At 29.2% G+C, this 19,966-nt stretch overlaps 1 protein-coding gene across 1 annotated transcript; it reads right to left on the minus strand.

The window, feature by feature from the left end:
* Window positions 1–11,227: 11,227 nt before the first annotated feature.
* Window positions 11,228–15,305, minus strand: LOC113873080. The gene is made up of 4 exons (XM_027511053.1): window positions 15,054–15,305; window positions 13,747–13,814; window positions 12,428–12,563; window positions 11,228–11,521 (listed from the first exon to the last, which is right to left on the minus strand). The coding sequence occupies exons 1-4, from the start codon at window positions 15,208–15,210 to the stop codon at window positions 11,436–11,438; spliced, it is 447 nt and encodes a 148-aa protein (XP_027366854.1). The 5' UTR covers window positions 15,211–15,305; the 3' UTR covers window positions 11,228–11,435.
* Between the last annotated feature and the right edge of the window lie 4,661 nt (window positions 15,306–19,966).

Consider the following 19,966-nt stretch of genomic DNA (forward strand, 5'->3'; position numbering starts at 1 on the left):
CACTGCAAAATTTATGAGTTGGCATGTAGACGGAGTGCGCCATGATGAACATGTAATCGTGCATCCATCTAATGTTGAGGCATGGAAACAATTTAACTCCAATCATCCAACATTTTCTCAAGAACCTCGAAATGTGAGACTTGGTCTTTGTACAGATGGTTTCAATCCATTCAATGGTTCAACCACGCTATACTCACGTTGGTCTGTTTTTGTCACTCCTATAATCCTCGTCTGAGTATGTGTATGAGGAGAGAATTCATATTCCTCAGTCTAGTGATACCAGGACTGAAGTCACCTGGTAAGAGTTTAGATGTTTACCTTGAATCCCTCGTTGATGAGTTGAAGATATTATGGAAAGATGGGGTGAACACTTTTGATGTCCACAAGAAATAGAATTTCATCATGAAAGTGACTTTGTTATGGACAATAAGTGATTTTCCCAGTTATAGAATGTTGAGTGGGTGGAGCACGTATGGTAAACTTGCTTGTCCTTATTTCATAGAGCATAGCAAGTCAAAAGAATGGAAGGAAATGTTGTTGGTTTGATTGTCACTGCCAATACTTTCCATTAGAACATCCATTTCGCTACGATCTGTACTCTTTTAAGAAATCAACAGTTGAAAAGTCATTGCCACCAAGCCGATTGAGTGGGGAGGATATCTTGAATAGAGTGGCACAACTTGAGCATGTAAGATTTAGGTCAATATCACAACTGGGTGAAGAAGAGCATATTATGGGATTTACCTTATTGGTTAACTAATTTGATACGACATAATTTGGATGTCATGCATGTTGAGAAGAATGTGTTTGATAATATTTTTAACACAGTCATTGATACAAAGGGCAAGACCAAAGCTGCAAGAGAAGATTTGAAATTGATATGTAAACGCCCTACATTAGAGTTGATACATGACAATGGTAAAATGAGAAAACTAAAGGCAACATATGTTTTGAATATGAATAAAAAAAGAATGGTCTGTGAGTGGATAAAACAATTGAAATTTCCTGATGGTTATGCATCAAACATTACACATTGTGTTAATATTGATGAAGGTAAGACATACGAAATGAAAAGTCACGACTGCCATATTTTTATGCAGCAATTAATTCCTATAGCATTTCGTGATGTAATACCGAGGTCTATTTGAGGGTCAATAACAAAACTTAGTTGCTTGTTTAGAATGATTTGCACAACTAAGATTCGTGCTTTGGTTATGGAGAATCTTGAAGTTTCTGTGATTGAAATAATGTGCAAGTTAGAGAAGATTTTTCCACCATCATTCTTTGATGTAATGGAACATCTCGTTGTGTACTTGCCTTATGACGCTAAGGTTGGAGGACCTGTGCAGTATAGGTGGATGTATCCATTTGAGAGATGCATGTTGTACTTGAAAACAAAGGTTCAGAATAAGGCGAGGGTCGAGGGATCTATTTCTGAAGCATATATATTAGAAGAAATTTCAAATTTTGCATCAATATATTTTGATCCACACATACAAACAAGGCATACTAAAGTTCCATGGAATGATGATGGTGGGGAGGTATTTAAAGACAAATGTCTCTCTATTTTTCAACATCCATGTCACCTATTGGAAGAGGTCATAAGAAATTCTTGACTGACAAAGAACTTGAAATTGCAGAGACATATGTGCTTATAAATTGCACTAAAGTGGAACCCTATCTTCAGTAAGTCCTCTCAATTATTAATTTGTAAGAAGTTATATATATATATATATATATATATATATATATATATATATACTAACTATTGCTTTAATTATTAGACAATTTGATGAGTCATTAAGGGAAACAAATCCCGATATCACCGATAATGAAATTTTAAAAGTTCGGGATAAAGAATTATGTAGATGGTTAAAAGAACTTGTGAGTACTTCATGTATACGTCATTTTTATAAAGACATCAATAATGTTCTTTCTATTAAAATTTTTATTTCTTTTTTATTCTAAGGTACAATCTGGTGGTGTTGAAGACCCAATGATTTGACAGTTTATTTATGGTCCTTCTAAGGTTGTGACATCGTACAATGACTTAATAATTAATGGGTATAAATTTCATACTAAGGAATATGGAGAAAATAAAGCTATCATGAATAGTAGAGTATGTGTTAGAGGTAGTATATATGGTGAGAATGACCTAGACTACTATGGAATCCTTGAAGATGTATTGGAGTTTTCATATTTAGGATATGAGAACAAACTCTTTCTATGCTGGAAAAATTTCTATGCTGGGAATATTTCTTTTATTAAGGTAGAAATCTTGGCAGTTATAAAGGGCCAGGAAGAATGCTGGAGGATTGGATATAGACAGGTGATATGATTCCCAGATTCGCTTACAGTTGTGAATATGGTTCGAAAGGGTGTCCAGCATTCCCATGTGTATGCAAATGAGATATCCCATATTAGGAGACTTTTAAGAAAGAATTAGAGGTGCTCAGTACACCATATTCTCTGAGAGGAAAATAGTTGTGCTGATGCTTTTGCTAAGATGGGATCAACTTTGGAGAATGGTTTTACGTTTTGATGAATCCACATTTTATTGGACTTTTACTTGTCTTTTTAGTGTTCCTTGATAGAAAAAGTAGACTTAGAAAGTGTAAATAACATAGAAACATTATTTTGGTCAAATATCATAGGTTTCTTAATTTTTGGTTAATTTACATTGATTTACATAGATATAATTTGCAATTTTGATCATTTGAATAATTGTGCAGGAATTTCTGGACTTATTCCATGGATTTTTAGCCTTTGAGAAAGTGACCACTTTCAGAAGTGATAGTGGACACTACAGCAAGCTAAATCCAGAGGGCAGACCAAAGTGATCACTTTTAAAGTGATAATGGACACTATAGAGACCCCAGACTGAAGAGGGCCTGCGCGTAACCACTTTGAAATCCATAGTGGACACTCTAGAGAGGGATGACAGGATGGGAGGCTACACGTAGCTACTATGACTTTCATAGTAGCAACTATGGGCAATGACTACTTCACTATAAATGGATTTTGAAAATTAGGGTTAAGGAGCTTTTTATACTTTTAGATTTTTGGTCATTTTGGGAACACTTAGAGAGCCTAGGGTGGCCTTGGGTGACAGCCAAGGATCCAACCTAGGGTTTGAATTCCATTTCTTCCTCATTTTTCTTTGATTTTTACATTGATGTTGTTGATTTCTCTTAACTTTTACTTTGTAATTGTGAGACTCATCCTTATGGAGGGCTAAATCTCTTGTAATCCTTAGTGAGTTCACTTAGATTCTTGAATTCCTAGGTTTTAAATGCTAACACAAATCCTTTTTTTTTCATGAATTTCTTCTTCCTAATCTCTTAATTGAATTAATGGTTGAATGAGAGGGACATTGCTTAATTAACCCTAATTCGTTTTAATGAGATTCTAAACTTGAATTGCTTAATTCTGGATTTATTTCTAAGGTTGCGTAATATTGGGATGAGAGATTGAAGTCTATTGAATTGCTTAATTCGTATGGAAACATAAGGTTGATTTTCGCTTGTTAAATTAACCTAATTATGGGAGAAGAGGAAGAGTATTAAATCTTGAGAGAAATAGGGATAGAGTCTATATGAATGAACTATGAGTTCCTACATTTTATTGATTGAACTTTATAATTTGTTTCTTACTCTTTATATTGAACTTGAAATCATAAAGCCCCTTTTTTTACATGCTTTCTGAGTCAATGCACAATACATGTTTGATATTTGGTTACTCATCCAATGATTCATGGGAGACAATCTAGATTAGCACCCTAGTATTACATTAATTTCTGTTCATATTTTGATAAGAATTCGTGACAAATCTTTTGTTCATCACGTTTGTTGATCAACCTCCACCAGGATTGCCAGTGTTATTGCAAACTGACGTCATGCAATTAAGGTTTATTAGGCAGTAGAATGGTTTTCGTTTTTCTTGGTATTTGTAATTAACTTTTAGTTGTTGTCTTCTTATTTCTCTCATGTAACAAAAAAAAAAAAGAGTGGATTATGATAGAAAAATTCATTTTTCTCATGTGTCACACACTCGTTTAAATTATTTTTAGTTAGTAAGCAAAAGGTGTTGTTTATGAAAAACTATCAAGACATTTGACACTGAAATTGATGATTTAATGATTGTGTTAATCATTATTTTTTTTAATTTTATCAAATAATTAATTATGAATTATGATTTTTGTTGTTAAAATTGACATAAGTCAAAATTTAGATGCAATATTATAAGTATATTTATTTTTAAGTTATAATTAGAATTTTATCTTAATGACCTATATAAAAAGTCAACGTTAAAAATCATTATACATTATTAATATGAGAATACAATCTTAATAGAAAAAAATAATATTAAAAACGTGTACAACATTATTATTAAGTTTTTTCCATTAACAAACAACATCTATAATATATATTGGGCATAACATCATCTGCTAATAGTACTAATATTTAGACATTTGCTCATTTTTTAGTTAATATAAGTTTTTCTTCTAATATATAATTCTACCTATCATATAATTAAAAGAAAAAATAAAGTTATTTAAAATTCCTTTAAGTAAAAAAAAATAAAATTATAAAGTAAAAAAGTGAAGCAATAATCATCATTAATTTAAATTAAAATATTTTATAAATATAAATTTTAAATTAACAATAATTAATCTCATTATTTTCTCAGTTTACATAATTTTTTGCTTTTACTTTAGGATAGCATAAGTTCTCAAAATTAGTTTGTGGCATTTATTGAACAATGTTTTTTTTCCTCTAAATTAATTTTTTTTATTTCTATTAAAAATAAGACAAATATCAATAAAGTACTAATTAAAGATTTAATAATAGAAAGTATTGTATTAACTTTAAAAAAATTTCCTTTACAATGTATATAGTATTATAGTTTTTATTAGATATTTTATATTTTTAATAAGTATATGTAATGCCCTTGTTACTATGTAGAGATGAGAATAAATCAAACAATTCATTTAGAAATTTATAGTCTTAACTTGCAATAGGTGAAATCTTTTCAAGACTAATTTATTAAGTTCAATAAATGTCATTAATAATAATGATGACGTTTATTAAACTTAATCACATTTTCATTATATTTGTTTATATGTAAGTACAGATATGTAACATCTCCGTTTCTGTATTAATAAAAAATTACATAGTTATGATAAATATGTATGTGAGAGTATGTTAAGAGAATTTCTAAATGTTAGAACTATAAGTCTCGCTGTACCAAGAATGAGGTGGTGAAAATAAAACATTCTAGAGCGTTCTTGTTGTAGCGAGAGGTCTCTCACTGTAGCAAAAAGTGCAGAAAATAGAATACAATTTTGTCTCATATTTTCATTGTAGCGAGAGAGTGTCTCACTGTAGTGACAGTCTTTTGCTGTAGCGAGAAACGAATAGTGAGAATATCACGATCTGAGGGTATTTAAGAGTTTTCATGCATGAAAAACTCATTTCTTAATCCATTTCACATCTAGACTTCGTTTTCTCTGTACTCTCTCTACATTTTCTCAAATAAAACATCTCCAAACACCAATTATTCTCCAAATATGTTTGTTCTAAGCGATTCTAAGTAAATTTCTTTAAGTTTAATCGTGTTTTTACTGTTCATTTTCTTTGAATCTTATTCTTAAGGAATAAATTTGTGTTGTCTAGGTAAGAGTGCTATTTTAGGACGTTCTTCATCATCAAACATTCATTTAGATCTTCATTTTAAGGTAAGGAGAGCTTTATTTTACCATTATCTGTTATAGGTCATATGTTGAGCCTAGGAAAGTATGTTTGCATAGCATTTTTATGATATATGCATGAATAATAGGTAATAATGCAGAAAGATTACTGATATGAATATGTTTGATGTTTTGGTTGACTGATTTTAATGTGTAAATATGAAATATATGATGAGAAAGCATATTATTATCGTCGAACAAGTTTAATGAATGTATTGGATGTAATATAACCTTATCATTGAGATATGTATGAAAATGATGAATGTGTCATTAATGATTTATTGAATAATATGATTATTGAGACCATGAGTAAGTGATGAACAATATGGAAATAGTCTGGAAGTGCTAATAAGCACGATTTTATGATTGGATAATAGAATGAATATGAGAGTTGAATGAATTAGTGTAAATAATTACAGAGATACACTAGGGGTATGGATTCTAGAGATAATAAAGAAATCTCGAAGAAATGTAGGGTGGTGATCGATATTCACGATTGTGTGCATATTATTGTTGAGTGCAAATGCGTCACAAAGCCTCACACTCGTTTCTTAACTAAACTCCTGTCTATGTATTTGCTGAGAGGCTCGTGATTGCATATGTTGTATTTATATTACATGAGCTAACTGGCAACTATTTAAATGATCGAGTAAAACCTCGAGAACTGCTGGAGGCATCGGATGATTGTGATCACAGTGCACTGAAAGTGTGTATTTAGAAATGAATGATAAAAATATAACGAAATTATGTGAATTTGTATGCTAGGAAGAGAATAATTGAAATGTAATATAAAGTGATGATTATTGTATATTTATGATTTTTGTAATAAGTGATATGATGTAATTGTATTATGTTTGAAAGGTAGAATAGTTGTTCACCCTTACACCACTCAACAGATAGCAAAGATGACAACTCATCTCGTGTGGATTGATATAATAGATATTTATGCTAGTAGTATATTAAATTATGTATTTAGGGAATATAGACGTGTTGTACATTTATATTTTAGAATATATTTTGGAAGTGATGGAAAGTACACATTAGAAGTAATTTATAACTATGCAGTTCTTTTTTATTTCCTGACTAGTGGTCAAATTCATCAATATCTCAATTTTTATCTATACCAGATAATAAAGAGACCTTCTCGGATCATAAATAATGTATTTACTTATTATGATCATGATTTGCTGGGAAGACCTCATAGTTATACATTTGAAAGATTCTCTAGTATAGAATTAGTGGCAGACTCTGGTGACGCCTATCTTGGAGAGGACAATGAATTAACAGTTGAGGACTTGGTGAAAATTGAGAGCTGGCATGACATAAATGATTAGTTTCAAATTCTCAATATATGAGAATAAGTATGAAGTGCTGTAAATTTTAATATATTTTGGTAATGATATGTAAATATTATTCTGTAATATATATCATGTAGTTTATTTTTCTAAATTCGTCATGTATACAAATTAACTGTGATGCAAAGTTTTTATCTCTGAAAATTTTGATTAACTATTATAAGGAAAAAGTTTAATTATTTTTTCTAAATTTTATAAAGTTAAATATAATTAACATAAAGAAAAGTAAGGTGTTACAAGATATACAAAATAAAAGGTATATTTAAATAAATGATTTAATTTAATATTTATTTAATAAAAAATATAGCATGAAAATTTAATTATATGCTTTTTGTAACATAGCATGTGACCCAAAATTTTTCTTGCTTCTCTTCTCTTTAATATATAGAAGAAGTAGAACCGAACACTTTTTAATAGTTTTTCTGAATGGCTTATTTTAGTCTCTATATTTATTAAAATTATTTTAATCCTTTTGTTAACCTGATTTATATAAAAGTAATATCTAACATAAAAATTGATATACGACAACGTAACTACATTATTATTTAACATTGACTATAAATTAAAATTAGTATTAATATTTTTAAAAATCTGTATAAACTAAAAAAAATAATTTATAAAGATCAAAATCAAGATACGGTACATTTTGAATAACTAAAAATATATTTAACTCAAATTTTTTTTAAAAGCTATTATTTTGCCTTTAACTCTAAAATAACTTTTGAAGTAAAAAATAAAAGACTAAACACTACCTAAAACATGCTTAAACGGGCTAAAGAAAACCTTTAAACTACTTTTATTCATAAGCTAAAATAAATTTTAGTATTTTTAAATACCTCTTAAAGATAGTGTTGGATTTTAGAGAAAAAAAAAGAAGAATTCTCTTTTTTTTCTATTTTTAAATTTAGATTTAATAGTGTGGCATCTATTGAGTAACAATTTATTTTTAAAATTATATATTTTTCTATTTATATTAAAATAATCAACAAATATTAGTAAAATACTTATTAAAGATTTTTTAATCGAAAGTACTAAATAGAAGGTTAAAAATTTTGACTTTAGAATGCATTAAATATTGTACTTTTTATTGGATATTTTATATTTTTATAAATATCTTTAAACTCTTCGTTCTCATGTAAAGATGAGAATAAACCAAATAACTTAATAGAAATTTATAGTCTAACTTGCATTAGGTCAAATATTCTCAAGATTTATTTCATGAGTCAATGAATGTCATTAATAATAATAATATCTTAATAACATTTGTTGAACTTAATTTTATTTTTATTATATGTTTATATGTGTAACACCTTCAATTTTGTTGTCCTGGTATGAAAAATTAGGAGTTTTGGCACAAGGTATCTCGTTGTAGCGAGAAAGATCATCCAGGTTCTCTGAAGCCTTCTCACTGTAGCGAGAAGTGGATAAGGTTGGCCCAACTAATACTCTCGCTAGAGTAAAAAAATTTTGCTAGAGCAAGGAGATTCTTGCTGCAACAAAAATGATAGATAGCAAGAGAAAAATGATATCTGATGCTGTAGCGAGAGATAACTCTCTGTAGCGAGAATGTCCGAGTTGAAAGCTATTTAAGGGTCTTTAAGCTAGAAAATTTATATTACAATCCAAAGTTTCAACGTCTCCTCTGTTCAACCTAGAAAACTTATATTACAAATCCAATTAAGTTTCTTAGAGCTTAGTTCTCCAACTTCATTCTTGTTTCTTAGTTTTATCTAAACTAAAGTTGTATGCTTTGTAATACTCAAGGGAATCTTAACCTTCAAGGCGATATCCTCTCTCGAAACGTTGTGTCTTTCCCTTAGATCTCTAAGAAAACTCGATCTGAGAGACCTATTTTCAGGTAAGGGAAATTAATCCCAAACCCTAACTCCTTCTTAGTATTTTAGTTTGAAAATACTAAGTTTTCTATGGGGTTCCTAGAATACTAAGGTTTTCTTAAAAATCTAATGTGTAGGAATAAAGAGTTTGACATGAAAACTCCATGCTTATTTTCAAAACTAACTAAATATAATTTGTAATAAAAGCTCTGAACAAAACTATTTCAAGAAATATTATGATTTTACTTTAAACCTTGTTCAAAGGTAATTTAAGATTTACACATTTGATATTTTTGGAATAATAGATATATTATGAATATTGGATGTTACCAAACTTTAGGATAGATAACTGTATAGATCTGTGTGGTGTGAAATTGTTTGAGGTCCTTCTGTGTTAGATATATATGATACTATAAATATGAATGTTTGTTGATGACTAATGTATGTTGAAATACGTGAAATTATGTTATTAACGAAAAGTGTTATATTGTTCTCAAATGAAGAAAGAGTTTTATGTATAAAAATAAATGATATGATATGATGAAGAAAATATGAGAGATGTGATTATAATACATGAGTCAGATAGATTGATGGATGTTATTATGATAAAAGTATTGTGATACATCTAAAGGTGTACTCATAATACATGTATTGTAATACATTAAGTTATATGATCAAGACTTATGTATTATGACACGTTGATCTATGAAAAGGATATGAAAAAGAATGAGAATGATTTGAGAAATGCTGAGAATAAATATAGATAGTCATAGAGATACATTGGGAGTGTGGAAGATTGGGACGATTGTAAAAATTTGAAGAAAATGAAGGTGTTGGATGTTTTTCCATGATTGTGCAAAATTAACAAAAATAGAAAGAAAAAACACCACAAGCCTCACACTCATTTTCTGACCTAAACTCTTGACCATATATTTGCTAAAAGGGGTCAGATCGACACACGTGTATATCCCATATTGCTGCGGCTTAACCAGTAATTATTTATGCTATGAAGTCTTCAAAGGATCTTAGGGGCAATGAATATGAAAGTGTATTAAATGAGAAAGTGTGATGAATATGAAGTAGAATAGAAATTGTATGATTATAATATATACATTATAACATATTGATTACTCACTATTACTATTACTTTCAAGAAGACGAAGTTGAAGAGAATAAAACAAAGATTGGTTTGTTTTAAGATCATAATCTAGTGATATTGGAAGGAACACTGCTCTATAGGGAATAGAATAATTTAAGAAATTGTAATATTTTATCCTAATCACATTTTTATTGACCAAATTCTGTAAATATTTTTAAATGTTAGATTTTAAAACTTATAATACTTTTGTAAATTTTGTTGTAATGAATATTTTGAAAATGTTGTTAATAGTATTCTAAACTTATATGTACAACAGGAACCAAATAATTTGTTAGATGTAAATAAAAAAATTCATTTATCATTTTAAAAATTCTAAAATTATTCCATTGAAAGTTCTAAACACTTTCGAATCCTATAAAATTTCTTAAGAGAAATATAAGTTTTGTTTTTATTCACTTCTCAAATCTATAAAACGAAATAAAATTCTTCTATTTTTCTTTTTCATTATAAAAATTTATTTATTTTTAAATAAAAATTGAGGATGTTACAATATGTAAGTACATATAGACAAAATAAAAATTATATTTAAATGAATAATTTAATTACATATTTATTTAAAAAAATATATCACTAAAAAGTTTATTGTATTTATTCGAGTTCTTATATTTTTAAAAACTATTAATTTTAATCTTAACATGATTTCACAAAAAAGTGATACCTAACACAAAATGTACATGACAACATTTAACCCAATCATTTTTTAAAGCTATTATTTTTAACTTTAGCTGTAAAATAACTTTTCAAATAAAAAATAAAAGATCAAATACTACCTAAAAGTTGCTTAAACAGGCTGAAGAAAACCTTTAAACTACTTTCATTCATAAGCTCAAATAAATTAATTTCATAGGACTTTCAAATACCTTATAAGGGTGGTGTTGGATTTAAGAGAAAAAAGGAGGAACTTTTTTTTTCTATTTTTAAATATAGTTAACATAATATTTATAAAAAATAAAAAAGATTAGGACATTAAGGTTATGTTAATCTATATTTTTATCAAGTAGCTTCAAGCTATATTTCACAACAGTTATGCCTAGATCCTCACTCCACAACTGTTGCCTCTATAAAATTTTGATGTCTCGAAAAGCAACAGCGAAAAGCATGAAGATACAATAAAACAAAATCAATGGTAAGAAGTCATTTATTCTATTGTGTAAAATATAAAAGTAGAAGATGAGTAATGGTATCAATCACAACTGAATTCTGTATATAAGAAAATTGCTTTTATAACATGAACCAACTACGGAAATCTGAAAGATGCTATACAATATTCACTATTTGTCCCACTAAGTATATAAATCAGTATGTTAACATTCGCTTGATATCAGAGAACATATTAGTCAAGCTTGAGAGGAAGTTGTTCCATTTTTCTCCAATTCTCTTTGTCTGGCCCTCTCCATCTTCCTTTTACGCCATTCCTCCAAAGCTGAGAACCACAAACATCAAATTGCCAATATAATGCTGTTAGTATGATTTAAAGCTATGATATTTTTTTTTCCTGAAATATTTTAAGATTCAGAAATGGATATATTGTACAACAAATTATAGAAGAATGCACTGTATACAACAAGCCCTATCATGGATCAAATGAAGCCATTGTACTTTGTAGAAAACAGTATTCAGAAAGAAGCACAGATCCAATGTTGTAAAAGATTCCAGCTTTAAGTTTTAATTTGGATGTGACACAAGTGAAGGACATAAAAGCAAAGAGTAAATTTCACCAGGATTCATTTTAAATATTTAGCTGGCAGAAAACAGTTGCTGGATAAGGTTTTTTGTTTCAGAAGGAAACAAAAACTCGTATGAAGATCTATATTAGGAAACAAATTTGGAGGCATATTAAGGGGTTAACAAAGGCACAGCAGGAGGTTTGCTTAATGGAGTTATATGGTTTGATAGGTTTTGCAAGTGAATACAAAGAACAAATGAGTTGGGATTTGGAAATTAGAAACTTCAAATTATGCCTGCAAAAAGATGCAGATATGCTGTAGACCCTAAATCAGAGAGGATTCTAGGCTTCAAACATAGCGTAACTAAGACATTGTTAAAAGAAAAATTATCTAATTTTGTTGGAATTGCCCATGGATTTGAGAAGTTATCTAATAAATAGTACAAACATTACATAGAATTTACTGCTAATCCTATCTCCGCACTGCTATTGCTACATCGCTATGATTATTAAGTAGTACTCCATGGAAAAAAACTTCCTGAATAAATTCTCTGGCTGAGAACAAGGAAGTGATGGGCATGCATATTTATTGTGTTTATTGTGTAGTTGCACACAAAAGAGAGTTATGGTTGAGATACGTAAGTAGCGAGAAAAGAGAAACACCTTTCAAGCTGGCAGCATCATTCAAGGTACGGAAATCCTTTAACCTTTTGGACAGATCAACAGCAGCAGTCTGCTTTGTGTCCTTCTTCTGGGCTGTTTCTGGTTCGGTGTATACTTCCTGCTCAATCTCCCTCACCTACAATGGAAGATGCTCAGATTCATAGGAAAATGTTTTTTTTAAATAAAAATAAATAAATAAATAAATAAACCTATCCACAAGTTGAACCACTGATGTATACAGCAGCCCTGGCCTTGCCTTAGCCTCCCAAAGGAAGACAAACCAGGACATTGCTATGACAGTTGAGAAAAAAAATCTTGGCCCACCCAAAAGTTTAAAAAAATTTCTATATAAGTTGAATTTTCAGATAAGTATGCCTAAAGTTCACACTGTATGGAGATGATTGCAGTAAAAAATAAGCCACATAGTGAAACTTTGTCAGCATATTCAGGTATTAGTGCTGCCAAATTTCCAAGGTAATTTCAAGGCCTATCATATAGCAGTAGTTGTTGTTTTTGTATGTGTGAATATGTAGCCATGTTGAAGGAACATAATACTTGTTTCTTCACTTCTCAATTCCAATATTAAACCCAGCTATACGTTATCAAACTTTTGAATGTTAAACTCTGGACAACTTAAAGTAAATGGTAGATTGAGTATCTGATTACAAATGATACGATGAGTCATATCAAAAACGCATGTTCTATTAACATGACCAGCTGAAGAACTAAAAATTTACAATTTATATTACTCTGATTAAACTTTGTCGAGGAAAAAATTTCAGAGTCACATAATTGAAAGCTATGAAGTCAATGAACTGCAATATACTGTACTGGTATGTCATTGTCACTAGTAATAAATTCTTTCAAATTCCAATCTGTTTACTGTCAGTTGACTTCACAGAAGAAAAAGAAAAAAAGAACAAACAACCAAAAAAACTGGGATTTGGCTGAGACAATAAAAATTTGAGCATTGTACAAGAAAAATGAGTTTAAGAAAGAATACTGAATTCAAGTTAACTTGAGAGATGCAGAAACACACATATAGAGCTTGCAAGACACTAAACAATCTGTATACAGAAAAACTAGTGTACTAGTTTTCTAATTAAGTGATGAATTGAAACCCACAACAAACTTAGGTTTAATCCAAAACTTATGAGATAAAGTAACAATCAATTTGTCAGAAATATGCACAAATTGTTTTGTTGTATGTCTCTCTATATATATTATAGACCATTGGCATCTTTACCATCCTTAAGTTAATGTACAACAAACACAATTACAATAAATATAGTTAAAAACAAAACTAATTCCAAACTCACCCTTTTTATCAGCTCCACTGGTAACATGGCAAGACGAATCTCTTCAGATTCCTTAATGTAACTGAGTTCTGCAATTCAAAAATTAAAACAAAGAACACATAATACAAGCAAGTTTAACAAATACTTCACAGTGCACTGGTATATCGGTCTATTATATAGACATTTCATAAGTAAAACCAATGTCAGTTCCAAGATGCCTGTTTTGACCAAAGTTCAAAAATAGAATGCTTTCATTCTTATCTGTCAATTTAACCAATGCTAGGGATAAAAACTTATCCTTGATCTGGCATGCAACAATAAAAGATTTTGGGAAAAATTGATTCCTTGGCATGGAATAAAATATAAAACCTGAAGTTAAGTATTTGTCATCCCAATTCTTCAAAATTCAATACAAAGGATGGAAATTGGACTCATGCTTTGTTGTATTTCAAGAGTAAGAAAATCCTAGTATTGGATATTTGGCTTCTATGCTATTGTAAACTGTATTTGGTAGCACTAGCACCACATTAAAAGAATCTAAATGCACATTTTGTAGGTAACCGCTTTCGAAAGATGCTATTGTTTTCATAGCATAGCATCCTTATGATCATTCAGTAATATTGTTTTCGCCATAGCAAAATGACCTAAAGCCCGGATTGGATCATCTCATGTTATTCCCTCATTTTTTTATCTCGTGTTGTGACAGAAAACAAATTATAGTATGAACAGCTATTATAGAGTCCTAAACTTGTTTTTTCTTGTAACATGAGAGGATTCAAATCCAAAAGCTCTGAAAATTCAGACTCTAGCCACAAGTTCAAACTTCATCACTTAACTTGATCTGAGAAAAATATTGAACAACACTCACATATTATTGTGGACAGTCAGCAAGCAAATTAAATATCACAATCGATTTCAAGAAATCCATCTGCTGATTTTATCATCAGTACACCACGCATCCAAGACAACTCAAACTCGTAATTCTAAGGCCTAAGAGCCACCAAATACAAAAGTTTCTTGCATCAAAATAAAACCTTTTAAAAATAATATTAAAAGAATATGCCAAATCACAATATATCAAAATTAAAAAAAAAAAAAAAAGAATAAATTCAAAATCAAAAGAACAACAAACTCATCCCCCTTTCCCCCTTAGTAAAATCACACAAAAAGCTATCATCTTTACACACACCACTCCCCCAAAAAAACAGTCCAAACTTTAAGGCATGATCAAGGAAAATATCAAATACCCACTATACAATTCACCTAAAAGGGTAGGAAAATCCACAAGAAAGAGCGAAATTCCAATTCCAATTCCAATTCCAATTCACCTGAGTTTGAGTTAGCGTTGGAGAATTTGTTGCGGGTGTAGGCAGAAGTGAGAAAGGCATGAAGCAAGAAGATTACAGTGATTATGTTGAGGAAACACACAAACATGGTTGCATTCCTGAAGGAGAATCTGAGCCTCCACCATTGCTGAACCTCCATTTTTTGTTAACTCCAAAACAACACGCACATAGATTATGACAATCACTTTGATTTCCTATATTCACGCCGCGGGGACCTCAACGTGACTCCAAATTTGCCCACTTGTTAAGAAAGGAAAGTCCTAGCTACTGATTTGGCTTCACTAAATATTATTCCAACCACTGAATTTAGTTGGTGTTTTAAATATTTTATTAAATATTAATTTTATTCTTTTCTTTGTATTGTCTGAAATAATCTATCATTTTTATTGACTGAATTAATGTGTAAAATTTTTTAACTTTGATGTCAATTTTAAATATTAAAAATTAAACTAATGTTATTTTTTTAACTTTGTTGTTTTGTGTATTAAAAAAAAAGCTTCTAAGAATTATTTCTCATAATTCAAGTATATTATTATTATTATTATTATTATTATTATTATTATTATTATTATAAAACACCTTCTCATTTATCATTTTAGAATATATTTTTTAAAATATAAATGATCTTTTTCTTTGTTTCCTTTTTTATTAATAATAAAATAATAATATTCAGATTATAAGACACGTCTCAATTTAAAATTAAAAGAATAAAAATTTTAGCTTTTACTCATATCATTTTATTTTTTTAATTTTGGTATAAAAATAAAATTATATTTTAATTCTCACATAAAAAATTATAAAATTACAGGTAATTTTTTATTATTATTATTATAATGATAGATTTGATATTTATATTTAACCATATATTTTTCTTTCGTCTAAAATAAATTTATATTTTATTTTAATTGCATTAGTTATATTTTTTTATCTTTATAAAAATATCAATTTTTGAGATAAGTTAAAAAAATTGTTAGAATTTAATTTTTATAATCAATTATATGTTGTTAAGTGATAAGTTGAAAAATAGAATTAATCCATCACAGTCGTATTATAGTTATTTTTTATATTTTATTATTTAAAAATTAATTTTTACAAAAAAAAAGTTTTCAAAAGTATTGATATTATTTTAAAAAAATTAAAATTAATTCAAATCATATTTTTTTTATTCCTTTTTCTTGGGTGTTAATTTTTTTCTTTGAGTTATAAAATTTTAACTTAACATTTATATTACCTGTTTAAAAAATGAATTAGATTTTTTAGTCTGATCCATTTAAGAGTAGGCCAGTAGACTAATGAGTTGGTTCACTAAAAATCAAAAAGAAAAAATGGTGGGCCATTGGATTAATGGGTCAGCTCATAAAAATTAACAAAAAATAAAAAATATTCTTATATTAATAAAATTAATATTTAACTAATAAATGATTATTTTTAAATTTTTAAAAATAAAAAATAGGGCCCAACAAGTTAGCCTGCCATTGACTCGCATTTTGACAAGCTAAAACAAGCAGGCTGGATAGGTTGGTGGATCCAAATATTCAACTCGCCTCTCCAATTTTGGTAGATTAGATGGGTCAACCTGTCAAGGCAAGTCTATTTTGACAACTCTACTTGTTGCTCTTCAAAAGGTTTTAATAGAGTAATTAAAAAAATAGGATAGCAACAAATTAGAGAGCCTAACAACTACTTCCTTTCACCTAAGTTAATGTGTAGTTATAACAGCAAAATTTGATCATCATCACACCTTTCTGCCTCACCATCTTCCACTCAGCAACTTTAGTACCTAATTAATTATTCACCCCTAATTTTGAAGTTCAAATCTTTATCATCAGTCTCACCCCCACCCTTAAAATCCAATTTGTTTTGAACATCCTTCGCCAATCCTTCAACAACTTGGTTAAGGTGATTAAGATCTAAGGCTTGAGGACCATGATGGTGAGAAAGAAGGGAAGCAGGTTCACCCAATTGAGGGTCTTTGGTGGAGGAAGTAATTGATTTGGATTCAAAGGGTACCATTGTCATCCTTATCATGACTGGTGTTAGTGTTATTCTCTTCATTGCTTGTTTCTTAGGGTTGCATGCTCCTAGCTTAATGTTGTCCTTGTCATTGCTCACTTTCTCTTTAACTCTCCCGATTTCATCAATTTGCACCCTAAGTTCATTGTTCTCAAGTTCTTACAAGTCATTCATCATTCCTTCACTTAGTCCTTTTACGCATGGGGAAAACACAACCTTCTCTAAGAAAAAAGGGTACTATGCGAATTTCAAAAGACATTATTTTAATTGAAGTTGTATTGTGTCTGAGAATTGAGTTTTATTTTATTGGCTTAATTATATTTTTTATCCCTATAATATTGGATATTTTGTGATAAGTCTTTATAATTTTATTTTTTTAAGATTTAGTCCTTGAAAAGTTATGAAGTTAGGATTTAGTCTCTATCGTCAATTTCCTTCTATTAAGTATTGAGTTGACTAAGCCTATGTGACACCCACATGATATGTCATGTCATTTATTTTTTGTTTTATTATTATTTAAATTACATAATTGCAAATAAGCTCTTAAATATATTTTATATAATTGCATAAAAGCTCCTATAACTTTTTTTCTTTCTTCTTTCCATGCCCCTCTTCTCCCCTTCTCCACACCCCTTTCTAGCACCCCCTTCCCCAACTCCACCATTTTCCCCTTCCCTATAACCCCCTCTCCATCCCCCATACTCCTATTCCTATCCCTCCTTTTCCCTACACTCCTACCCCCTTTTGGCATCCCTTTCCAGACCCCACCCCACCCTCCCTTCCCCTCCCCAACTCCTCCTCACCTCTAACTCCAACTTCCACACCTACCTCACCCCTCCTTCTCCCTTCTCCAACCCATGTAGTAAAGAACTTCCACAAAGTCAGAATAGTAATGTGTTTGGACATAATAATCAAAAGCAAAATAGCATTACCATCAAAGGTAAATCAACTTCTAAAATAAATTTTAATAAGTCAACAACATAAGCTTTGTCTTTAGAAAGTTCTATTGGAACAAGACAAAAATAAGGGTGTTATAAATATCAATATTCAACCAAAAAGGTCAAGCCCTAGGGCAACTAATAACCAAAAGGAGTTTCCACGATCCAAAATAAAGTATCTACCAAAAGAAAATTTATAATAGCAGAGATGTTCTTAAGGCAAGAGGTCCTGATAATGAAGTGAATAGTTCTAAAAGTAAGTCCATTAAATGTAATTTTACAACTGATGGAAGTTTTGATTAAGATGCATTTAATATGAAAGAGAGCAACGGAGAAAGGAAGGGGAAAAGGGAAGAGAAGACTCATTTGCAACTATGTAAAATGTGTTCATAGACTTATTTGTAAATATTAATTTTAAATAATAAAAATAAATAAATGACGTGACATGTCATGTAGGACTGCTAAGCTAATTATTCGTCAGTCAGCTCAATACTCAACAGAAAAAAGTTAACAACAAGAACTAAATCCTAATAAAAAATTTTATAAAAATTTATCACAAAATACTCAATATTTATAGAGACAAAAAACATAATTAAGCCTATTTTATTTTATAAGAAAATTATGAATATGGTTAATTGGTTTTACTTACTAGTAGGAATTGGAAAATAAGGTTTATAACAAAACGAAAACATTTGATTTCATTTGAATGCTAAGTATTGGAACCTATAACAGGTCTTGTGAATTAGTTTCTCAACCTTTAGGTCATTGAAGAAAGGGTAACATAAGTATTGTAGTAAAGTAGTGAAAGTAAAGTAGCATTGAAAAGTCTCTCAATAATCATAATCGATACGGCGATTCATTGTCTAAAGTTCCAAAAATGAACATGTACATATTCATACCCAATGTTACCTTAACTTTCTTCCACTTGCTTCCTATTCTTTCATCTTCGAACTCAAAAATACCACAAACCCACAAACCAAAAACTCAACCCACCAAATCACAAGTCTCAAGTGATAAAAAGCTTATGTGTTAGAGAGTGGAGTGTTGGTAGAGATGAGGATAGTGATTTTGTGAAGTTGCAGAGAATGAGAGAGGACAGTGATTTTTTATAAATATGAATTTTTAAACAATAAAATATTAAAAATAATAATAGTGTAATTGTGTAGACTTACATTGTCCAATTTATTATTTAATGAAGGATAGTTGACGAAATAGATTAATTCTAAATATTTTAAAAATGTCAAAGATTAAATCTAAGTGATTTTTTAAAAATTAATTTTAAACGCATTAATTCTTAGGGACTAAAATATAATTAAGCTTATTTTAATCACTACACTTTATTTTATGCACTTAAAAAAAAAGTTTTGACACAATACCTGTCAATAAAATATAACACTATTATAATATCAATAAACAACAAGGATTAATTTTTAATTATTTATGTAGAAACTAAATATATATTTTTTATGTAAGGATCAAATAAAAATAATAAAGAAAATTTATAGACAAAATTTTTCATTTAACTAAGAAAAAAATATAAATTTTAGTTAATTAAATATCAATTCATGTATGATAAATTAAAACTTTCAAGGTGAGATAATGTCATACCGTATTCTTTTCCTTCTTAAGAAATATAGGTGTCTAATTAAAAAAAAAATTGGTTTCTTTTTAAAACAAATTATTTTATTATTTTTATTTCATGTTAAAAGAGTCTCTTTCTACCTAAATGTCAACGGCCAATACTCTTTAATGGCTTAAACTCTCATATTTTCATTTCTTTCAAATCTATATTTAGATATTCATTAAGAGCAAAGACTTATGTATATTCTCCCTAAAGTGTAACACTTCATTTTAAATTTGTGTTCTTTGAATTACCTTGTTTATAATTTTAAAAGATTTTTTCACTTAATATACACTTTAAGATTTTAAATGAATTAATTGTGC

This window comes from Abrus precatorius, unplaced genomic scaffold (assembly GCF_003935025.1).
Source record: "Abrus precatorius isolate BTA unplaced genomic scaffold, Abrus_2018 Scaffold7, whole genome shotgun sequence".
NCBI lineage: Eukaryota > Viridiplantae > Streptophyta > Magnoliopsida > Fabales > Fabaceae > Abrus > Abrus precatorius.

Excerpts from the sequence above, each read along its gene's own strand:
- LOC113873080 (XM_027511053.1), bottom strand. The coding sequence starts at position 15,210 with ATGGAGGTTCAGCAATGGTGGAGGCTCAGATTCTCCTTCAGGAATGCA. Across the intron at positions 12,564-13,746 it reads CAGTGGAGCTGATAAAAAGG|GTGAGGGAGATTGAGCAGGA; the intron begins GTGAGTTTGGAA and ends CTTCCATTGTAG. Across the intron at positions 11,522-12,427 it reads TGATGCTGCCAGCTTGAAAG|CTTTGGAGGAATGGCGTAAA; the intron begins GTGTTTCTCTTT and ends TGTGGTTCTCAG.